Source organism: Salmo trutta, chromosome 29, assembly GCF_901001165.1.
Source record: "Salmo trutta chromosome 29, fSalTru1.1, whole genome shotgun sequence".
Lineage (NCBI taxonomy): Eukaryota > Metazoa > Chordata > Actinopteri > Salmoniformes > Salmonidae > Salmo > Salmo trutta.
The window spans coordinates 37,454,302-37,476,116 of record NC_042985.1 but is presented as its reverse complement, the minus strand read 5'-3'; the positions used below and the strand labels follow the sequence as shown (position 1 = coordinate 37,476,116).

At 44.0% G+C, this 21,815-nt stretch overlaps 1 protein-coding gene and 1 pseudogene across 1 annotated transcript in view; both read right to left on the bottom strand.

Annotated features, from left to right (window-relative positions):
• Positions 1–684: 684 nt before the first annotated feature.
• The window catches only part of LOC115167557 (DNA damage-binding protein 1), a 28,090-nt gene continuing 6,959 nt past the window's right edge, over positions 685–21,815 (bottom strand). Inside the window, exons 8-26 of the mRNA XM_029722119.1 lie at positions 21,667–21,750; positions 21,120–21,339; positions 17,766–17,841; positions 13,821–13,929; positions 12,464–12,642; positions 10,387–10,547; positions 9,407–9,514; positions 8,383–8,590; positions 7,987–8,082; positions 7,682–7,793; positions 7,061–7,184; positions 6,725–6,889; positions 6,116–6,210; positions 5,329–5,499; positions 4,796–4,905; positions 3,974–4,143; positions 2,917–3,019; positions 1,579–1,702; positions 685–1,347 (exon numbers count right to left, since the gene is read on the bottom strand). Of these exons, the coding sequence (XP_029577979.1) occupies positions 1,264–1,347; positions 1,579–1,702; positions 2,917–3,019; positions 3,974–4,143; positions 4,796–4,905; positions 5,329–5,499; positions 6,116–6,210; positions 6,725–6,889; positions 7,061–7,184; positions 7,682–7,793; positions 7,987–8,082; positions 8,383–8,590; positions 9,407–9,514; positions 10,387–10,547; positions 12,464–12,642; positions 13,821–13,929; positions 17,766–17,841; positions 21,120–21,339; positions 21,667–21,750 (2,499 nt within the window). The 3' untranslated portion in view covers positions 685–1,263. The remainder of the gene's footprint in view (positions 1,348–1,578; positions 1,703–2,916; positions 3,020–3,973; positions 4,144–4,795; positions 4,906–5,328; positions 5,500–6,115; positions 6,211–6,724; positions 6,890–7,060; positions 7,185–7,681; positions 7,794–7,986; positions 8,083–8,382; positions 8,591–9,406; positions 9,515–10,386; positions 10,548–12,463; positions 12,643–13,820; positions 13,930–17,765; positions 17,842–21,119; positions 21,340–21,666; positions 21,751–21,815) is intronic.
• LOC115167768 (uncharacterized) lies at positions 5,680–5,804 on the bottom strand (annotated as a pseudogene).

Here is a 21,815-nt window from a genome sequence, read left to right as displayed (position 1 = left end):
CATCGGCAGATAATGCCCCTCTGGGGTGTCCTAAGAGCCTGTGTAACTACATATACACTTAAGTGCCTCTTCAGCTACAGTGGACATGTGGTCCAGTTCCCTCTCCTTTCGGTAGTAGTGCTTCTCTGTTCTATGGCATCAGTTGGTTGAAGCAAGTTCAGTTGGCTGCTGGCAGCTTGGCAGCACCGTCTTTGCAGATGTCATTCCAGCAAGGGTCTAGCCTACATCAGGGACCATATGGATCAAGCATCTCAGAGTAGGAGTGCTGATTTAGGGTTAGTTTTATTTTCTATCACATAAAAAGATGCTATATTAAATACGGGCACAGGGCTATTCAATTCCAGCCTTTTCCCTGGCAGTTAATAATTGATTGACCAGTTCCCCCGCCTGGTAGCCCAGGAACTGTCTGCAGATAACTGTCGTAATAATAATTATAGCTAAGTACTTATCTCATAGCCCGAGCACAGCTTATTATGGTTCCGTTGGAAGCCTGAGGTCTCCGCACACCATCACAATATGCACCTTAACTACAAATACTCCGACTTCGCTAATAAATCTTTCACCCCTTTCTTATGCCTTGAAACAAACGTGTCCCCATAGTCAAAACTGAGTTAAGAGAAGAATTCAACTCTAGGAGACAATGCAAAAGTTAATGTAGTACATTAAGTCACTGAAAGGGATTCATTTTTAATTGTTGAAATATAGATTTATTTTGAAATTACACTGTGGTGTAAGACTTGACATGCTTTGAAACCCCAAAACCAACTGAATATCATCACTCAGTGGAAAGATGAATGGTGCACCATTCATGAAACACAAAGACCCGAACGCAGAGGTACACAGTACTAAAGCAACCTTTATTTGGAGAAACGGCAGACAAAACAGCTAATGTATCATATTCCACCCATTCCTTCCTTCTCTTTTACTCATGTTCTCTCCAGACTCCAATCATTCCTACTTTAGTGGATCCCTGTCAAATCCACAAGTCATCTCTCCCCGTCCTTGCACTGCAGTGATCTGGCCACCCCCTCCTCCATAACTTATGGCTTTCTGACCAGTCCCTTTGTTCGTCATCTTCGTTATGGTTGACAGGACATTTTGTTTATCCAAGCACCTGTGAAGTATTGATGTGGCCCGTCTGGGATCAGATTTTTTTTTTAAAACTGTGTCAACTCATTTGAAGTCTGGAGGACGGTCATGCAAACACCTTTTCATTTATTTATAAGTATTTACAGAGCCCTAGCCCCCCCCCCGGTTCCCCCTCTAGTGGATCCTTGTCAGCTCCTCCACAATCTTTATGACCTCGTCCACGGTGGCCTCGCGCTTCATGCCGCTGCCGTCGTCAATCTGAAACGCAGAAGGGGGTGTTACGTCAGCTCACTGTTCCAGCAGTTTGGATTGGCCCGCACAGCTATGGGACACATGTAGCTGAGTGGTACCTTTATTAAGTGTCACTGCGGTCCAAAAAGTGCGAGCGAGCTAGTGGGTGTATGAGAGAGCGAGTGAATGAGTGTGTGTGTGTATCTGTGTGAGAGCATGAATGCGTGTGCTTCAGAGAGCGTGCATGTGCGTTGGTACCTGTAGCGTGCTGACCACCTCCTGCATCTTGGCGCGGCCCAGGTCCAGGAAGCTCTCGATGAGGTCCCCGTCGATGAAGCCCGTGGCCTGCTCAGTCTTACGCTCTGTATGGAAGGACCTCCAGGTGCCACCAAGTCAAGGAAGACATAACACACACCTACACACATACCCCTACAGCAAAGTCACTTCTCCTACAGGGAACTCTGTCCTTTTGAGGACCGGAAGCTGCATTTACTCATAGAATGTTCACTAAAATATGAGCACATGCACTGCTATCGAGATCAGATGAGTTCAGGGTGGTATGGCCACAAGCTTCTTTTTTTACCCCATTTTCTCTCCGAATTACTATCTTTGGCTCGTCGCTGCAACTCCCCAATGGGCTCGGAAGAGGCGAATGTTGAGTCATGCGTCCTCCAAAACATGACCTGCCTGGCTGCGCCACTTATCACACTGCTCGCTTAAACCCGTAAGTCAGCTGCACCAATGGGTCGGAGGTAACGCCGTTCGACTGATGACCGAAGTCCGCTTGCATGTGCCGGCCCTGCCACAAGGAGGCACTAGAGCGCGACGAGCCATGGAAAGCCCCCCGGCCAAACACCCCCCTACCACGGACATCTCTGATCCAATTGCGCCAATGTCTCCCGGTCACGATCGGCTGTGACACATCCTGGGATCGAACCTTTTGACCACTGCACCACTCAGGACTGCCTGGTATTGTGACGCAATAATTTCCATGGTAATGTAGATTCATTTTATGTTAACTGATGTGGTTCATGCAATTGGAATGCATTTTTTGTAATGTCAGTTGAATCAGCAAATCACAGCACATATTGATGTGTACACTTCCTACTTTGCGCCTCGCAATGGACCCAAATCCACCCATTATGCCATCATTGACTTGTATTGGGAGATCCGTTCTATTTTTATGGCAGCACATGCAGTCAGGAGTGGAGGAGGTTATTACAGTGACCGCGGTCATTTGGCTGGCCAATTACCGTTATCCAAAATCCCATGACCGTCACAACCATATTGATTATTCCCTGTGACTCCCCCTGTAATCAACCCCCGTCCCATCTTATATGGGTGACAGGCAGTCGTGTCACATACACACGACTACATGTCAACTTCAGGTCGTCGCTTCATTCACACGACATGGTAAAACACGGCGCCTTGTCATTCATTCATATCCGGGCTAGGCATGTTATGACAACCATTACCATTCTTACAGCCACATCAAAGTTTTGCCACCAGTGACAGTGATGCTCACCAGTTCTGAAAAAGGCACTTTCAATGTGACCCCCCCCCCCCCCCCCCCCCCAAACCAAAAGGAAAGGATATAAGCTGTGCTCGATCTTGCCCACGCTCTTGATGACCTTGTTGAGTCGGTTCTGCAGGTCCAGCAGCAGGCTGTACCAGCCCTCGGATAGAGAGGTCACAAGACCTGGAGACATAAGACAGATGGCTTGTCATTTATGGGAGAAAAGAAAAAGGAGAACCGATATTGGATGAGGTATGCAGAGCCATATGCTCGCCACTCATACCTAGTGAAGGAGAAAAGATGAAAGCTGAGAGGGAATTTGAGTGAGGGTTGTATGACTGAGGGAAGGTGAAACAATTTTCTCTCTCCAATTTGTGCCTACCGAACACGATGTCCACAAACACAAATGTTGTGCAGCTTTTTGCAGGGGACTAATACATTTTCACTTCTTTAGAAGAGCCTGTATATATTTTTGCTTCATTTCTCATTAGAAGTCAACCGGAAATGACCAGAGGTGCTTACTCAGAGAAAGGGCTTTCGTACCAGGAAAAGCTTTCAGCAGAATGTGCCTCGGTGAAATGATAGTCATTGCAGAATTCACTGAACACTCAAAACATCATTCCCCTTTCTTTATTAACACAGCTATGAAAGAAATGAAGGAACGTGACTTGGATTTTGGACAGTCACTTGGAAATGACTTTCATCCCCTCTCCACTGCTCCCCACCTCTCATCCTTAAAATGGGTGCTTATGTAGTTGAGGAAAATCTGTAGAGCAGACTGCTACACTAACATTACATAGCCTAAAAAAAAAAAGACACGAGGGCATTCGGGACCTTGAAACCGGCATCAGTACTGGTTCACTAGGCACCAGAAAAACAACATTTTGAATGCTGCTACAGAAACATGTCCAACAAGAACACAGATCTCTCTCTTGCGGTCACAAAATGTTTTGTGCTACTGCATGCTCTACGACCCTGGTGTGTATTCATTACCGCAAACAATCCATAGAAAAACGTTTTGCAACAGAAAAAAAACAAGCGTTTCTTATATGACAAATTCAGGTTAGGTCCTCCCTGTTTCGTCTCATTTGGTTTCTAGTGAATACACCCATGGAGTGTGGCAGTGGGGGCCATTACCGATCATGCCGTTGACGGTGCCAAAGAGCACGGAGCCCTGCGTGGGGGTGGAGCTCTCGCCCAGGTTCTGCAGCACCAGTGACCCATGGGAGAAGACATTGACAAACTCCCCCAGGTGGAACACGCCCACCTCCTGAAGGTGTTGTCGCTCCTCGTCTGTAGTGGCCGCGCTGCCAAGGGAGAGAGGGAGGGAGAGAGCTCAACTTCTATATTTGGTCCAAATGATTTCATGCTTTGGCAATGTGTACCCATTTATTTTGTTCTAAAAAAGCTACATTTCAGAGATGGCACAATACGTTTTTTTTTATTCTAATCATTGTACCCATTTATTTATACATTTCTGCTTTGGCAATGTGTACTCATTTGCTGCATACCAATAAAGTATCATTGAATGTATTATAATTGAGAGAAAGTGGCAGGGATAAAGCGAACGATACAGAGGCAGGCAGAAAAAGACAAATGGGAAAAGCAATAGATGTAGATGACAGGTAATGAGTAGGAAAAAAAACAAGCGTGTGAGGGAAGAGTTAGTAAGAAATAAGAAAGGTACAGTGATAGAACGCAAATTTGATGAGTGAAAACAAAAGAGAGAAACGGTGGCATCAACAAACATCTGAGAGAAAGATGAAGGTCAATGGAATTCAGTGATCATGGATGATTAAGTCGACGGCTTATGGAGGACGGCGGTCAGAGTGCGAGGACATATCTAGGCCGGGCTCCATCTCATTTAGTCCTTTGGCGATTCTATGCATACTATTTATTTGCCTCCTCCTTCCTTCCCGAGGTGAGAGGATTCTAGAAAGAGGTCAGATTCCACCTCACCTGTCTTTTTGACAAACAAAGAGGTTGAAGGCATTCTCCGCCCCCAGGAAGTTGTCATCGTCCAGGATCTCCACAGCACTCATCCAGTTGGGATTGAAGTCACGGGCGATCTGAGAAGAGTGACAGGGGAAAAGCAGGCGTATCACCAGCGGCTCAATTCCATTCAATGAACTTTATTAAGCCGAGAGGTGCAATTATTGATAAAACAATGGTTCCAACTCATCACTCAAGTTTGTATTCATTGCAAGTGTATGGTGTTGAATCCTCCTCGATATAGCCCATGAGAAATGAGTGTGACAAAATAAAAGCATTCAAATCTATATTTTGGAGAATGCTGTATTCCAAGTGGGAAACCTGTATAGGAACAAAACCAAAACAAATCGTCATTTAGACCTTATAAAGTCTGTACCCAGTCTGTGTTCCAATTCTACACCCTCCTCGAAGTGTGGCACTGAGCACATCCCCCATCCTCTTAGGGAAAAAGGGTGGAGAATTGAAACACTGGCAGGGCCTCTTTTAGCATCATTCCTTACCTCCTCAAAGTTGCCCTCCATGGGTTTATAGGCCAGCAGCAGCACAGACCTCATCAGGTCTCCCACCAGGATGAAGTCTCCTTTGGTCTTTAGGTAGAGTGCCATGATGTTGTTGTAGTGGTTACACTCTGTCCTCAGCTCCTTCTCAGCGGTCCACTCGTACAGACGCACCTGGGGCGTGCGCACATCGATGATGCGTTGATATTGACATTCACATTTGTTGAGGAGCTTTGGAGTAACAAGGACTCGAAAGCACCAATCACGCAATTACAAGAAATAACCCAGTCAACGTTCCTTCCGATTCCAACGTTCCATTTGAAAGAATACTACTGGATAAACATAAATCAACTAAATTCTCTGTACTCCTAACACTCATTCCGTATGGTTGAGAGTCCGATAACTACAGTTTCACTGTGGCAGCCGTTATGGCCAGTACGGTCCATTGTAGAGGAAGCACTGAATTTGACAAGGCAGCAACAAAGTTTTTTTTTAAACCAATTTTAAAGTCAGGATTGAGAAATAAACTTAACCTGCGGAATGTCTCCTTTAATTGTCTTACTTATTTTTTTATGCCAAGTACCATGGGGCGAAAGTACCCGACTCACTTAAATCAAATGTTCCCGTAGTGATGCATTAACGGCAATGAGAGACAAAGTGAAAGTTTTCATTTAAGTGGATGTAAAAATGTCCCTCCATGTGAGTATCTACAACTATAGCTTGTAAAATAGGAGCTGGCTTTAAAAAAAAAAATTAAAAAACGACTTTTCAAACCATCAAAAGTACTCACTGTGCTGTTGATGCTGGCCAGTAGTTTACCATTGAACTCCACCATGGAGTAGACGGCTCCCTTCACCTCCTTCTCTGCAACCGTCTGCAGCTTACCTGCACAGAAGAAGAGAAATAACACAGTCTGACGTTACAGTAGCCTTAAATCCAAACGGATATGTTTTGTTTAACCATTTGTTTCACTGTGAAAGAACGGTTAAACTGAGCTTAAACGGTTTGGATTGCAGGCAATTCTTTTAAACAAATGGTGAATTGCAGCACACCAGTTTGGTTTTCAGGCTAGTGTTATCGCTCTCTGATACAGTATTCACAGCATCTGTTCACTCGGAGTCATCCGTCTTCACGACTGAGATGATTATCGATAGGAAGGTGCCATCAGGCACTGTCAAGGGAGGAAGAGGCATGGAAAGGTGAGCGAGAAAGAGAGAAAAACGATGAGGGGGAGAAAGAGAGACCGTAGAAGAAAGTGTGAGAAAGAGTGCGAGCAAAAAAAAAAACAGGAGGATATGAAAGAGGGGGGGGGGGGGGGTGAAAAAACAACAGGAGAAGAATGATGGGAAAGAGTGAGCGAGAACAATGAGAATGGAAGAAAGAAAACGTTTGTCCTAACCGTCAGTGTAGTGGAAGACGATGATGCGGCCTTGCTTGGGCTCCGCCTCCTCTGGGTAGACCATCGCTGTGCCAACGATAAAGTAGACCGCGGGGTCCCTGCCCAGGCGGCAGGACACCATGCTGAGGGCGTACTCACTCTGGAGGAACTGGTGGGCGTGGAGCACTGTGAGGATGAACACGTGAAAATCACGGTATTGAGGACAAATCACCACAAAAAGGTGAGAATTCTGTGTACTCCTCAAGAGTACAATCACCAGTAGAATCACCAGTAACAGATCACATAATTCACTTTGAATATTCTCTTTAATCAAGACGGTTTTAAGGAGGAACTGACCTTCGAAGGTGTGTTGGTCGACCACCAGGAGGCTGTGCACCTCCACCTCCTCCCCGAAGGAGGTCTCGTGTGGGGAGGTGCTGCTGGGGAACAGCTTACTGGAGCTCACACTGCTAGACAGAGCCTAGGGAGAGGTAGAGAGAGGAGATATGAAAACCCAGACTATGAACCACCACAAGGCTAGGGGAAAAGTTGTAAATAATGTTTTTCTCCTTTCTTATTTTTAGTCATTATGTGCAATAAACCTAGAATAAACTAAGTCATCTGGACACATTGTCAGCCAAGCGATGTGCATTACTAGCAATCAAGGCATTTCCCCCCCCAAAAAACATAATTGCACTAAAAACTGCTAAATAAAATACAGTAACTCTGGATGCTGATGCTTTAGCTCATATAGAGAGCGAAGTTTACAGATATTTCCGGAGTGTTCTTCCACAAAACACGCAGTTGCACTTAAGTCACGATGCATCATGAAAACCGTTGAATACGGGAAACAAGGCTCAGGGCCCATATTCAAAAGGTCTTGATCAGCACTCCTATTCTGAGAATATTTATGAATACGCGCACAGAATAGGAGATCTTGGCAGTGGTACAGTGAAATACCAGATGGCGTGCAGCTACCTGAGTGCTAGCGCTGGGGCGCACCGCTGCAGTGGTCCCGCTGGCGTCCTGCATCTCCACGCGGCTGGACAGCACCCCGAAACACTGAGACACTTCCTGGTAACAGATTCTCCTGAGAGAGGGAGGGAGCGAGAAGGGAGAATAAAGTGGAGAGATTGAAGGGGGGGAGTGAGAGAGAGGAAAGAGTAAAAAGAAACAATGTAAATAAAGAAATGTGTCGCTCTTGATTTACCTGAGGGTAAATCCATTGGATAGATATACTTCTACTCTGTTGAACTATTTCGACTGGGGTTGTTCCCTCTTACCTGGGAGACTCGTAGAGGGGAACCGTGCGAATGTGGAGCTTCTGGATCTCGTCGATGGTCCCGATGGTGAGAGTGCTGTTGTTGGCCAGAGCCAGACTGTCAAAGACACAGAAACACGTTACAACGGCACCCCAAAAACAGATAAGTTGCATATTATTTCTAGCTTTGGAATCATTCATGTTCTTTCTTTAGAGTCCTTGAAGGAGAAAAATAACCACAACGGACTTCTTAGTCTCCCCTCCACCACTTGCACTGGTCTGAAAACAAAGGACAGGTGACAGGGGGGGAAAAAAGGTTTCCGCTTAAACCTGATGAATTCGTCTCACGTCAGTCCAAATGGAGAAGACGTGCTAAGGATGCCGCTTTGGACTATTGAGACGCGCGTGACTGACTAACCTGTCGGGGTAGCCCTCGGAGTTGAGCGGACACATGTAGTTGACCTCCTTGAGGTTGACATTGGAGAAGACCAGCTTGTGGTTGGAGGAGTAGATGACGGTGGGCCGGTCGGAGCAGGCAAACACGTTGGAGGTGGACAGGGAGCGGAAGGTCCTCAGCACCGTGGGCTGGGTGCCCAGAGTCACCTTCTTACGCTCGCTCAGCACGCCTGTTGGCAACACAACAGGGTCAACGCCAACAGTTTAACAATACGTTTGCCAACCTGCCAGGATTAAGTGCACTTTCAATTCAGTCTATTCAGGAGATAAGTGGCAATTCCAATCCAAATCTTTTTCCATTTTCAATATACACTGAGTGTCAATGACATTAGGAACACCTGCTCTTTCCATGACACACTGACCAGGTGAATCCCTTATTGATGTCAACTGTTAAATCCACCTCAATCAGCGTACACGAAGGGGATTGTGTATTAGTGCCATTCAGACGGTGAATGGGACCGACAGAATATTTCAGTGCCTTTGAATGGGGTATGGTAGTAGGTGCCAGCCACACTGGTTTGAGTGTTTCAAGAACAGAAACACTGCCGGGTTTTTCACACTAAACAGTTTCCCGTGTGTATCAAGAAAGGACATTCAGCCAACTTGACACAACTGTGGGAAGCATTGGAGTCAACATGGGCCAGCATCCCTGTGGAAAGCTTTCCATACCTTGAAGTCCCGACCAACTGAGGCTGTTCTGAGGGCATAAAGGGGTGCAACTCAATATTAGGAAGATGTTCCTCATGTTTTGTACACTCATTGTATTTCCAATGAAGATTTAGACATTTTCAATACATTTTGAGAATTCTGAAACAGAATCGAACCGCAGCCGTTAAGACAACGAACAGGCCAATTTGACATATCCTAACCTAATTTGTTCCATCAATAACTGACATGATGGCGCAGTTAACTGTCTGGAATGTTTATTCAAATGTGACTCAATCAAAAAGGCAACAGGCAGTATTGTGTTGCTCCAGCAGCCTGACCTGTAGTCAGATCCAGGCCGAAGTAGAAGAGCGCGCCGTCTCCCAGGGCACACAGCAGGTAGTAGCCGCCCTCGAACGTCGTCATCAGGATGGAGCGAGGGATAATTTCTGTACACACACACACACACACACACATCAAATGTGTGAAAAGCTTTGGAACAGCAGCAGAATCTCACTGTCAAAACAACTCTATGATTCATCTCCCGAGGGGCAATTAAGAAAAGTATTGACAGCTAGGTCACACAACATCTTCCACATGGTTGTGCAACATCGCAAATGGATCTAGGATGTGTGGAACCAGCAATAGAGTGCTTCTGTCCCTTAGGATTCCCTCCCCTTTCATGGACAAGTTACACAGGCTTTGAATAGGAGGGGTTTATAAACACATCCAAAAATGATAACAGGAGGACACAAAGAGAATGTCCAATACAGAGAAAAAAGGGAATGTGTGCCGATTTTTTTTGCAGCTCCCAAATCCTATTTTTATAAAATGTTGATTTTACAGAAGCTTTATTAAAATAACACGTTGGGAGCAACAAAACAGTGGGCGGACATTAGGGATGGCACATTTGAAAGTATGTCTATGTTCGAGTACACTGGAAAATAATTTAGCATACTCGGGTACTCGCATGTTAGCGTGAAATGGGGGCTGCGATAACAGTTGCTCCAATTACTGTTTGTTTTAATACTCAACTAAAAACGAAACTAATATTTTCACTGACAGACTCCAAACAAACACTGGTAGTGCTTATATACAATTTACCTGCTAAATAGTTGCATTTATAAAAATGTTGTCGATTAATAGTCACCATATACAAAACCTTGAACCGAGTACTCGTACCAATCCCCAGCAGAAATGAGCTTTTTCTCAAAATTACACAGACTTACCTGGCTACACAAAGGCACAAATCAGTTGCTCCGTCTATCCATCCCACCTGCACTATCCCTTTAGTACACTTGAATCTCCATCCCCCTCTCACCTCCTCCGAGCATCTCCTTGTGCAGGGCGGTGAAGCAGGGCAGCTTGAGGACACGTGCCGATATGTCCGTCCACAGGCCCACGGCGCAGAGGGGTGACTCTCCGCCCTCCCCCAGGGGCGTGATGTCTAGGCAGGCCACCTCATGCTCCATCTCCACCGTGCTGAGGGGGGACAGACAGAACGGCATGAGATTGGATAAATGTTTTAAATATAAAACATTTTTTCTTTTAAACACTAAAAACTATAGAACACATTTGATACGTATGTATTCATTTTATTTTTACTCCTAATATGAACAACTTAACAGACGCACACAAACAATGACTACACCTCGACGGGCATGCTCACACCCACATCCCTAGTGTCTGCGTTATTGTTTGCCACAGCGCCTTAAATTGTCCCAATTTGTTTTTCCTCGGTCGCCCCATGGCATTTCAATAAGAAATCATTGGATTTTCCCAATGTGTTAATGATGACGGATTGATTGACTTACACGTTTTTAGTATAGGTTTGTTCAAGATGAGTGATGAAGAGAATCCTCCAACCAATTGGGTATGTCACAACACCCCCATATGGGATTGGATTTATGAAGTGCATTTAAAAGGTGCTCAAAGCACTTAACGTTGTGCAGCCAAGATTTACTTAATTGATATTCCTTTTGCCCCAGTGGGTGTGTGTGTGTTGGTACAGCCCACTCTCAAAAAGGCAAATCTTTTGCTACAGCTCAGCATCAGTCACTTAAACAGTGTTTACTGAACCAGACCACATTAGTAGAGCGTTCCTTAGAGAGCAGTGTAAGACAAGCTCAGGCATGGTGATGGCCTGTAGAGCTGACTCCAACTGGGTTCTAAGTGGTGTTTTTTCCACATTATGCTACATTACAACCTTATTCTAAAATGCATCAAATGGTTTGTTTCCCCTCAATCTACAAATAATACCCTATAATGACAAAGCAAAAACAGGTTTTTAGAAATGTTGGCAAATTTATAATAAAAAAAACCCTGAAATATCACATTTAGATAAGTATTCAGACCCTTTACTCAGTACTTTGTTGAAGCACCTTTGGCAGGGATTACAGTCTCGAGTCTTCTTGGGTATGACATCACAAGCTTGGCACACTTGTATTTGGGGAGTTTCTCCCATTCTTCTCTGCAGATCCTCTCAAGCCCTGTCAAGTTGGGTGAGGAGTGTCGCTGCACAGCTATTTTCAGGTTTCCCCAGAGATGTTCGATCTGGTTCAAGTCTGGGCTTTGGCAAGGCCACTCAAGGACATTGAGACTTGTCCCGAAGCACCTCCTGTGTTGTCTTGGCTGTGCGCTTAGGATTGTTGTCCTGTTGGAAGGTGAACCTTCGCCCCCCAGCCTAAGGTCCTGAGCACTCTGGAGCAGGTTTTAACCAAGGATCTCTGTACTTTGCTCCGTTCATCTTTCCCCTCGATCCTCACTAGTCTCCCAGTCCCTGCTGTTGAAAAACATCCCCACAGCATGATGCTGCCATGTGTGAATGTTCCTGAGTGGCCAAGTTACAGTTGACTTAAATCCACTTGAAAATCTATGGCAAGACCTGAACATTTTTGTCTAGCAACGATCAACAACCAATCTGACAGAGCTTGAATAATTTAGACAATATTAAAATGGGTAGATGTTGCTCAATCCAGGTATGCAAAGCTCTTAGAGACTTACCCAGACAAACTCACAGCTGTAATCATTGCCAAAGGTGCTTCTACAAACTATCACCTCTGGGGTGTGAATTACTTTTACTTAGTTATAGCTCATTTTCAAAAGAATTATACGAAAATGTTTTTACTGTCATTATGGGGTATTGTGTGTAGATCAATTTACACACAATTATCCCATAAATTGTATCCATTTTAAATTCAGGCTGTTACAACAAAATGTGGAATAAGTCAAGTGGTATGAATACTTTCTGAAGGAACTGTGTTCGTCATTTCTTCTGTTGATTGAATTTGTATTCATACTTAAAGCTACAATTCAGTTGGCCTGGGGCTCATCAAGTCTCAGGTGGTGTTTAACAACACTGTAAATAAAGTTGAACTGGATTTGAGTTGTGTGTGTACCTGATCTGTTTGAGTTCTCCAGAGAGGATCTGGAGATAGTAGAGGGCTCGGCCCACGGCCAGCACCACCTGGGAGGAGTTACATGCGGCCACGCTGATGTTCCGGCCCTGCGGCTCCTTCCACTCAGACACCAGGGCCTTGCTGTCCTGCATTACCAGACGCACACCGCCCGACGTGATCTGAATCACACAGTACATAAATATATTGGCACCTTAGCACGATTCACTATTTGAAAACTTTGTGTTCACATGTGTATTTGTTTGATTTACAACTGCACATAAAAATAAAAATGAATTTATTTGGTTTAAGGCAAGTGATTCTTGTTTACGTGCAATTTATCTCACCTGTGGTAAGTGTCAGGTGCCCACCGGGTAAAAACAGCCATTAAAATCAGTTTTGCAGAGAAGGAAATCATATTCTGCTCAATTGAAAAAGTGCATTGGCACCCTTGTATGTGTGTGCATGCATGTGTGTGGCACAGGTGTGTGTGTGCGTGCGTGTCTGTGTGGCAGACGCACATGATGGAGCAGTGACTGTCTGATGAGGAACAGGCTGTCTTACCGTAGTGAGCTAGTTTATTGTCCTACATCACGGCCTGGACAGAAGCAGTCTACAGTCTTCAGAACTGGATTACAATCGCTTTATTTGCCTCAAAATAATAGATCAATAACTTTTTTTGTCATATCTCTCATAAAGCTGTGATTGAGAATAGTGGAGGCTGTAGATTTTCATTCTGTCATTTTTGAAAGCCCCTAACTTTAGGACAACACCATTTTTACAGCCAGCATGGATCCCCAAATCCAGATGTGCAAAGCTGATAGACATACCCAAGATGACTTAAAGCTTTATAATCGCCGCCAAAGGTGCTTCTACGAAGTTATGACTCAGGAGGCTGAATACTTACAGAAATATCTAATTTACATATTTCATATTTAATTTGCCCCAAAAATGTAAGATATGTTTTCACTGTCATTATAGGGTATTGTCTGTGGCTGGTTGAGAAAAACAATCAATTTTTGATTCAGGTCTGTAACAACAAAATGTGGAATAAGTCAAGGGGTATAAATATTTTCTGAAGGCACCGTGTATGTATTGTGATTCAATACTGCGATTGTACTGCGATTCGATGTTCCAAACATATTGCTCACCATATGTCTGCCGCAGAGGGATAAGAGAGCCATGAGAAACATTATAAAATTAGTCATGGAAATAAATTAGTTTTGGTGCAGGTACAGCCAATTAGTGCAAAAATATTGCGATAGTCAAAACTACACCATATATTGTCCAAAATAATATCCCGATACGCAACTACAGATTTTTTCCCTCATCACTAGTGTGTGCGCGCGTTTGTGCATACCTGGATGAGCTGCTGGTGGGCAGCGTTGCCACAGTAGAAGGTCTGCAGGTTGTCCACAAAGCCAGGCAGCTCAGTCTCCTCCACCTCCTCCCCGCTCAGCATCAGCACCCTGAGGACATACACAAACACGGAACGACTTGTATACTGAACAACAATATAAACTCAACATGTAAAAAGTGTTGGTACCATGTTTCATGAGGTGAAATAAAAGATCCCAGAAATGTTTAATATGCACAAAAAGCTTATTTCTCCCAAATGTGCACAAATTTGTAACGTTCACCAGAGCTATTACCAGATAATTTCTCTACCGTAAGCCGCCTCCGCAATTTTAGAAGGTCCAACCGGCCTCACAACGGCAGACTATGTGTAACGACACCAGCGCAGGACCTGCACATCTGGCTTCTTCGCCAGCGCGACAGTCTGAGACCAGCCACCCGGACAGCTAATGAAACTGTGGGTTTGCCCAACCGAACAATTTCTGCACAAACTGTCAGAAACCGTCTTAGGGAAGCTGATGTGCGTGTTTGTCGTCCTCATCAGGATCTTGACCTGACCGCAGTTCGGTGTCGTAACAGACTTCAGTGGGCAATGCTCACCTTCGATGGCCACTGGCTTGCTGTGGACGTGTGCTCTTCACGGATGAATCCCGGTTTCAAGTGTACCGGGCAGATAGCGTGTATGGCGACATGTGGGCAAGCGGTTTGCGGATGTCAACTTTGTGAACAGAGTGCCCCATGGTGGCGGTGGGGTTATGATATGGACATGCATAAGCTACGGACAATGAACACAATTGCATTTCATCGATGGCAATTTGAATGCACAGAGATACCTTGACAAGATCCTGAAGCCCATTGTCATGCCATTCCAGGGCTTGACATTAAAATTTGTCGTCACTTGTCCTTTGAACAAGTAGGACATATTTTTTTACTGGTTGAAAAGCTGAAGTCACTTATCCCAACAACAACAAAAAAAGGTCCGGAACACCATCGGCCAAAAGGGTGACTGAAATAAGTGACGTACATAGGAGGGATCTGAAATACTTTTATGCGCTGGCCCATAGACAATGTTATCCTTCCCTAGCAGTCATCCAAAATAACATACAAAAAAGGTACAACAAAAAAAGTGACTGCTACGCATTTGGCTGGCATGATGCAGGAGGGACGAGAGGAATCATGACATTGATCAAATATATTTAGTGGACTCAAATCTTTTCGAATAGCTTATTCCACTCTGGGGGAGCTGTGGCACGAAAGAGATGTGTATTAGCTTAGGCCTGTCTGTGCCGAAGCTCACAGATGGCGCGAGTGACACAGTCAAAGTGCATCGCTGGCTGTGCGGTCTTGTGCCGAGTTGCAAATAATCGTGGGCTGCAGAGCAACTCTGCTGTCCTCGACTTGATAATTATAAACGTATTCCCATTTTCCCCCTTATCCTTTTCTTATTAGGCCTAAGCTACTATACGTGTTGTAATTGGTTTGCACCATGCTAGAATAATACGGAAAAGGGCATCGGCCAACTACCCATTTCCTTCATTAGCATTCCTCAGCTGTAGCCTAAGTTCTTTTGATTCCTCATTTGATTTCTCCATCTTGGTATTGTTTGCTCAATGTCACTTCTTGTGGCCTAAAATATGTAATTCAAAATAAATCTGAATGATAATAGCATAGACTCCAACTTTGATAATTATTCCCATTTTAAAAGCTGCAAACTTTAGGACATTAAACACTTCATTAGAAAATACTCATAAAAGCATTAAGACAAATTAAAGTTATGTTTTTTCAGTTAGTAAGATAAGGCTTTTGGTCGTTTGGTTCGCAATGGCAAGGAAGGATGCATCAACTGTAAGGTTTGGTCAAATACTCATTTGATTTTTTATATCTTGCTTTTGTTTCTTCTCTCATTATTACCTTAGGCCTCCCATGTTTTTGGGTTATTCAAAAACAACAACTTTGAGATTGAATCTAACAGAGTCGTAGGCTTTCCTTGTTTGATCATGAAATTGAGCATGCATTAAACTGAAAGATTGGCTTAATAGGCCAAGTCAAATATATATTATTCTCTTGCTTTGTGTAAATATAACAATTGAAATGGGATAAAGCAAATAGGAATATAGGCAATTTACTCAGAATGTCAACCAATCACTGCCACAGCGCGGAGTAATTGTTTGATGTTGTGGTTTTTCAACTTGTCCATTTGGAAATCTACATTCTGGTTGTCAGACTATTTTACTTACCCCGGACAAGCAGACAAAACTTAATGTCGAGCCCTGCATTCAACCACCGCCATCACCTCATGTTTCAGCATGGTAATGTACGGCCCCATGTCGCAAGGATCTGTACACAATTCCAGGAAGCTGAAAATGGCCTGCACACTTACCAGACATGTCACCCATTGAACTTGTTTGGGATGATCTGTATTGACGTGTATGACAGCATGTTCCAGTTCCTGCCAATATCCAGCAACTTCGCACAGCCATTGAGTGGGATAACATTCCACAGGCCACTATCAACAGCCTGATCAACTCTATGCAAATGAGATGTGTTGCACTGCATGAGGCAAATGGTGGTCACACCAGATACTGAGAAATGTTTTGATCCACGTTGCTACTCTTTTTTTAAAAGGCATCTGTGACCAACAGATGCATATCTGTATTCCCAGTCATGTGAAATCCATAGATTAGGGCCTAATGAATTCATTTCGATTGACTGATTAACTTACATGAACTGTAACCCAGTACAATCTTAGAAATTGTTGCCTGTTGCATTTATATTTTTGTTCAGTGAAAATAGGCAACTTACATGGTAAAAAAGGCTGGCCCTCCCGAATGATTGACTTTCCCAACCAATAAGGATGCTTGGACGCAATGCAGGGCACTGCCCTCGACACCTCAAGTTAGCAAGTGTTTACATTCTGTTGCAAGAAGAAGGAAGTGCTGAGCAACTGTTCACATGCCGTTTCCTAACTAAGTGTTGTGTGCGCCCATTGCAATAAGTGTAGTATCATTATTATTGCTACAAGTGTGTTTGAGTGCGTCTAGCATACTCAATATTGTATTAGCATTGTTTGTATTATTGCAGCTATAGCATGCATACATGTTTATATTTGCAATTTGTATAGCCTTGTGTTAATTGTGTAGTAGCTAGTACCATTCTACAGATTCTAGAAGTTCCCAGAAAGTTCCAGCTCTTTCTGTGCACCAGCACAGGCACAGTAGCCCTAAATGAATATCTCAGCCAGGCCAGCTATAAAGCTCCATGGCCTTAGGCCTTGTACATCTATCTCTCTGGCCATGTATGTGCTTTAATGATGTCTAGATGCTATACTATTGGAATCATTCATATGTTTATATTATGCCACAGTTTGCGCATCTGCTTATTGTTATATTACATATGAAAATTTTTCTTAGTATATTATATTGATCGTATTGTTTCCCCTTTTAGAACCACACAAAAAAATCTAAACAACTTTAAAATGGAATCATCTACGCCTATGTTTGCGTGTTGTGGTGACCAAGTGTTGCGTATGGGCCTCAACATGTTCTGACCAGACAGCACTATAGTGGGCAGAGCTTAGTGAATCAGTTTAAGTGTAATAGCAGGTGAGGGAGATCCAGCTGGCCATTTTTTCATGGTCCTAGTTTTTCGCTGGATTTAGTGACCAACCGTTTTTTCATGCATTTGATCATTTCAACCTTTGTGAACTTGTCTCGTTACAATTGGTGTAAAAATCTATCCATGTCAACAATATCTGACTCTAAAATTAAATAAATGTTTTGTTTCATCTGTTTATTCTCCCTTTTGTTAGAATAGGTGTCAAATCAATAACTCGTCAAACAAACAAGATACTGTGGCATTAGGCAAGGCTTCACCGGACTGGACAGGGAGTGATTGCATTGTGGTCAACACATGCTGAACCTTTCTATAAGGCCACCATTGGTTGTCTCACCTTGTCTGGCCCACGAAAGACAGGACCAGCATATCGTCTGTCTCTCTCCCAGCCTCTGAGCGAAGGGGCCACAAACCTGGGAGGACAACAACAAAAATATGGAGGAAAATAAACATCAAGAGTTCAACAGAACTAGAAAACAAGCAGCATTATTAGCTAGGTGGTGTTTCATTAGGACAAACAACGGAAAATGTTTCCAAGTGTTTCGCAACAGAAAACAAGAATGAGCTTCTTGTTTGGATTACTATTGGATTAAGTCCAGGTAGTCCCTCCCGGTTTTAGTATGTTTTCTTCCATTTCGGTGCCTAGTGAACAGGACCCTGAACTAGAAAGGAGTCAACGCTGTAACTTGATTGATCCGTGCCCACAGTCCTGGTGGGCTACAGCAGTTTCTCAAGGTTTTCGTTCTCTATCTGGGCCTCATTGATTGGCCAAGTAAACAATTTGCTTCTCATCAGCGTGTTCACGAGTATGTGGACGATGCCTGGGACAATAAACGATAAAAAAAAACGACAATCAAAAACTAGAAAACAGAAATAATTAGACAGATGCAAATGATATGGAGAAAATCCCACTGAAGCCCCATTTCCATTGGCACTTTGAAGTCAACCCAGGTTGGGCTGGCCTTGGTGGGTTAGCTCAAATTGCATTTCCACTGCCTTCAGAAATTAGAAATGATGTCATGTTGCTAGGCAGCCAATATGTGACTGCAGTTGGCATCGCTAATATTGCTAGCTAGCAAGATGTTGAAGAATTTAATTCACCCTCACCATGTTGTAACTAACATGATCTCATACACCTGCCAGTGCCAGCCAGACTCAGAGCCATGTATTTAGCTTGCTGAAGTTAGCTAGGTAGCTAAACAGGCTAGCCTCTTAGAATGTAGATTTCCACCTAAATAGACATACCCAAAAGTAACTGCTATTCATGTGTAATTACATGATTCTGACAAGCCAAAACATGGTATATTTGGACAGACGACATCTGGGATAGCATGAGGAAATTATCAGAAGATAGGAGTTACAAGCACACACAAAACACATGTTTTTGTTTGAAAGTAATATTTCATTGACAAGCTGTAAGAGAATTATTGATGCAAAGAGCTGGAAACACAGATGGCTTCCATAACATGTGAACAAAACCAGGAAAAAAATGGGATTGATAGACCTAACAACTAGAAATGGGCAGATGCTTTAGTAAGTGGTGTCTGGTGTGGTCACGAGACGGTTTCCAAGTGTCCCTAAACCTCTCCAAAGTGGCATACATCTGTAAATTAGATAATTCCAGTGCTATTACATATTTGCAATTCCTAAAATGGTATTTGTTCAATATATATATATATATATATTTTTTACCATATTAACCTCACTCAAACAGTGCGGTGGTGTTATGGGGTATCCAGGGTACATTCAAGAGTCCTTTCAATCTCTCCAAAGTGTCCGAATGTGGTAATTGCACTGTTTTTGCACACTGGATGTGCCTAAAAGTTATTGTTCACTAAAAACAAACTTTCCACAACACCATCCTCTCTCAAACATTGTGGTGGTGACGGGGGGACATACAGGGGATATCCAAGGGTTTATCATATTTTTAAGCGCAAAGACAGTCACTCGGGGGACATTCAATGCTGTCAGTTTTTCCATTTGGAAGAGTCAGCTTTTTAAACCATCATGGCTCAGTTTAACACACCTACTCCTGACTATATTATAATTATTCAATGTGACGATATCGTTTTTTTGAACATCAGATAACATTGGCAATAGGCTAGATTTGTTCCTACCAACCTAGGGATTAACGTAGCTATAGCGCAAACACAGACCAAATTGAAGCTTACATTGTAAGATGATTGCTGTTTGGTGAAAACGTTGTTAAAAAAATAAAAAAAAATAAAAAATAAAAAAGTGTGACTCTCGGGGCTGGTGATCAATAACAGAAGGTCACGTGCAGACAAATAATACATCCTCATGATCTGTGGAGTCACAGCTTTCGGTGTGAATCAACGCATTCCGTGTTCATTTTGTTTATGCTTCACAACGCTAACCGGAACGTAGGTAGCAGCCATCTTGAAATCAGGTCATCGGCTCGGTCTGCCCTTATACATTCGTATGCCCATATATGGTAGTAAATCACACCAAATATTTTAGGAAACAGATCAATAGCCAAGATACTCAGCTTTCCGCAGACACCCTGCCTTTGCAGATAGGGGCTACCGTTCTCATACCAGACTGAATTGAATAAAAAAGATAATATGGGGACGTTACTTTTAAGAGGCTAGCTAGCTAGCTTAATTCCTACCTTGCTTGCCATGGCATTGGCTATTAGCTAGCTAACCAAGCAAACCAGACAGGTTTGATATGATGTAGCTAACGAGCATTCAATATGACCTGGTCAGCAAAAATTCCTGCTAGCTCACGTTAGCTAGTTAGTTTCAACTGATTTGCAAGCAAATTGGTTAGCTAGCTAGCATTCTAGGGCTGAGTGTTCTTATAAAAGTTTGTGTAGTACAAAAATGTATTGTAACGACCCTGGGTTTATAAGCGCGGAAATCGACTCTGCCGCTTGAGCATGCTTTTGCGGCACAGTCGATAGCGCGCCGGACTTCGGGCTTGAAGGTAGAGGGTTCGAGACCTGCTCCCTGCTTGCCTGTTTCTTTACATTGGTGTCAGAAGTGATCGGACCTTGCATCCACGACAGTGCGTGTGCTTGGCCGGTGAGCGCGTTCCTGTAAGACGTTGAGTCGCAAGCTAGCGCGAGGACGCGCTCTTTGAAAGGAGGGAGTAGCGTAACGACCCTGGGTTTATAAGCGCGGAAATCGACTCTGCCGCTTGAGCATGCTTTTGCGGCACAGTCGATAGCGCGCCGGACTTCGGGCTTGAAGGTCGAGGGTTCGAGACCTGCTCCCTGCTTGCTGTTTCATTACAGTATGAAGGATCCAGCTATTGTGGTAACTCGTGTCATGTCTGACTACTGCAGTACTGCTTCTCCATGGGCAAGCTAACAGCAACAAGCCCAGACAAGCTAGCTAAATGTGTCAGCATCCAGCAGTGATCAGCTTGGTGGTTGTATAGTAATGTTGTCACCATCCTGGATTCTAATTGAGCTGGCACCAGTTGTGAAACTGGGCTGCGCTGGCCTGGGTTTCCCTCCACCCAGCTCGAATTTGAGAATTTCATTCAAGCCAGCTTGAATTTAGCTCTAGTGTATCAGAGGTAGAGAGACTACCATATATTGCTTATACCAATCCAACTCCTTCAGATCTGTCTAGGGGGATAAGGGCTAGGGGTCGATTGGGTATTGGTCCAGAGAGAGCAGCATCCTCCTCATTTCCGAGGGCCCAGAAGCAATCCTACTGACCTTTGATCCCTGGCAGGTCGATGCTGGCGTGCTCGTGGATCCCAATGCCATTCCGGATGATCCTGAGGGAGCCCTCCTTAAACGCTCCGGAACAGGTGACCAGCTGGCCCTGTCCCTGTCTCTCCAGGTCCACTACACACATGTCCACGATGGGCCCCAGGTTGGTGAAGGTCTCCATCACCGCCACGTACGACCCCGAGTCATTACTGTCCACATTGAGCTGGAAAGGGGGGGGACAACTCTAGATAAACAACAAGCGGACTATTGATGTCCACCGCCCAGCACAGAAAAAATTGTGGGGCATGCTTATCCTTTCTTAAACTCTTCCATTTCAAAGCTGGTTTGATCTGTACTTTTCAATTACTGAGTGATGGCCATCATCCCCTTGGTTGTCTACAAGTGCTATACAACTCTACCATACTCAAAAAGCACCTTGTAAAACCAGTTTTCTGGAATTGTTTTCTTCTCATTTGTCTTTGTTAAAATCAACACTTTTCCAGGGGTTACATTCATCGAGGTGTTTTCTATGTGACCAGTCCAACCTTACCTTGACCAACTGGGAGTCGCCCAGTCTGGAACCAACAAACACCACACCGTTGTCTAGGTAGGTCAAGCACTCTGCAATGGACGTCTGCAAGGGAGGGAGGGTCACACACAGACATTACTCTTCAGTAGAGTTGTAAAGGGATGTTTTGT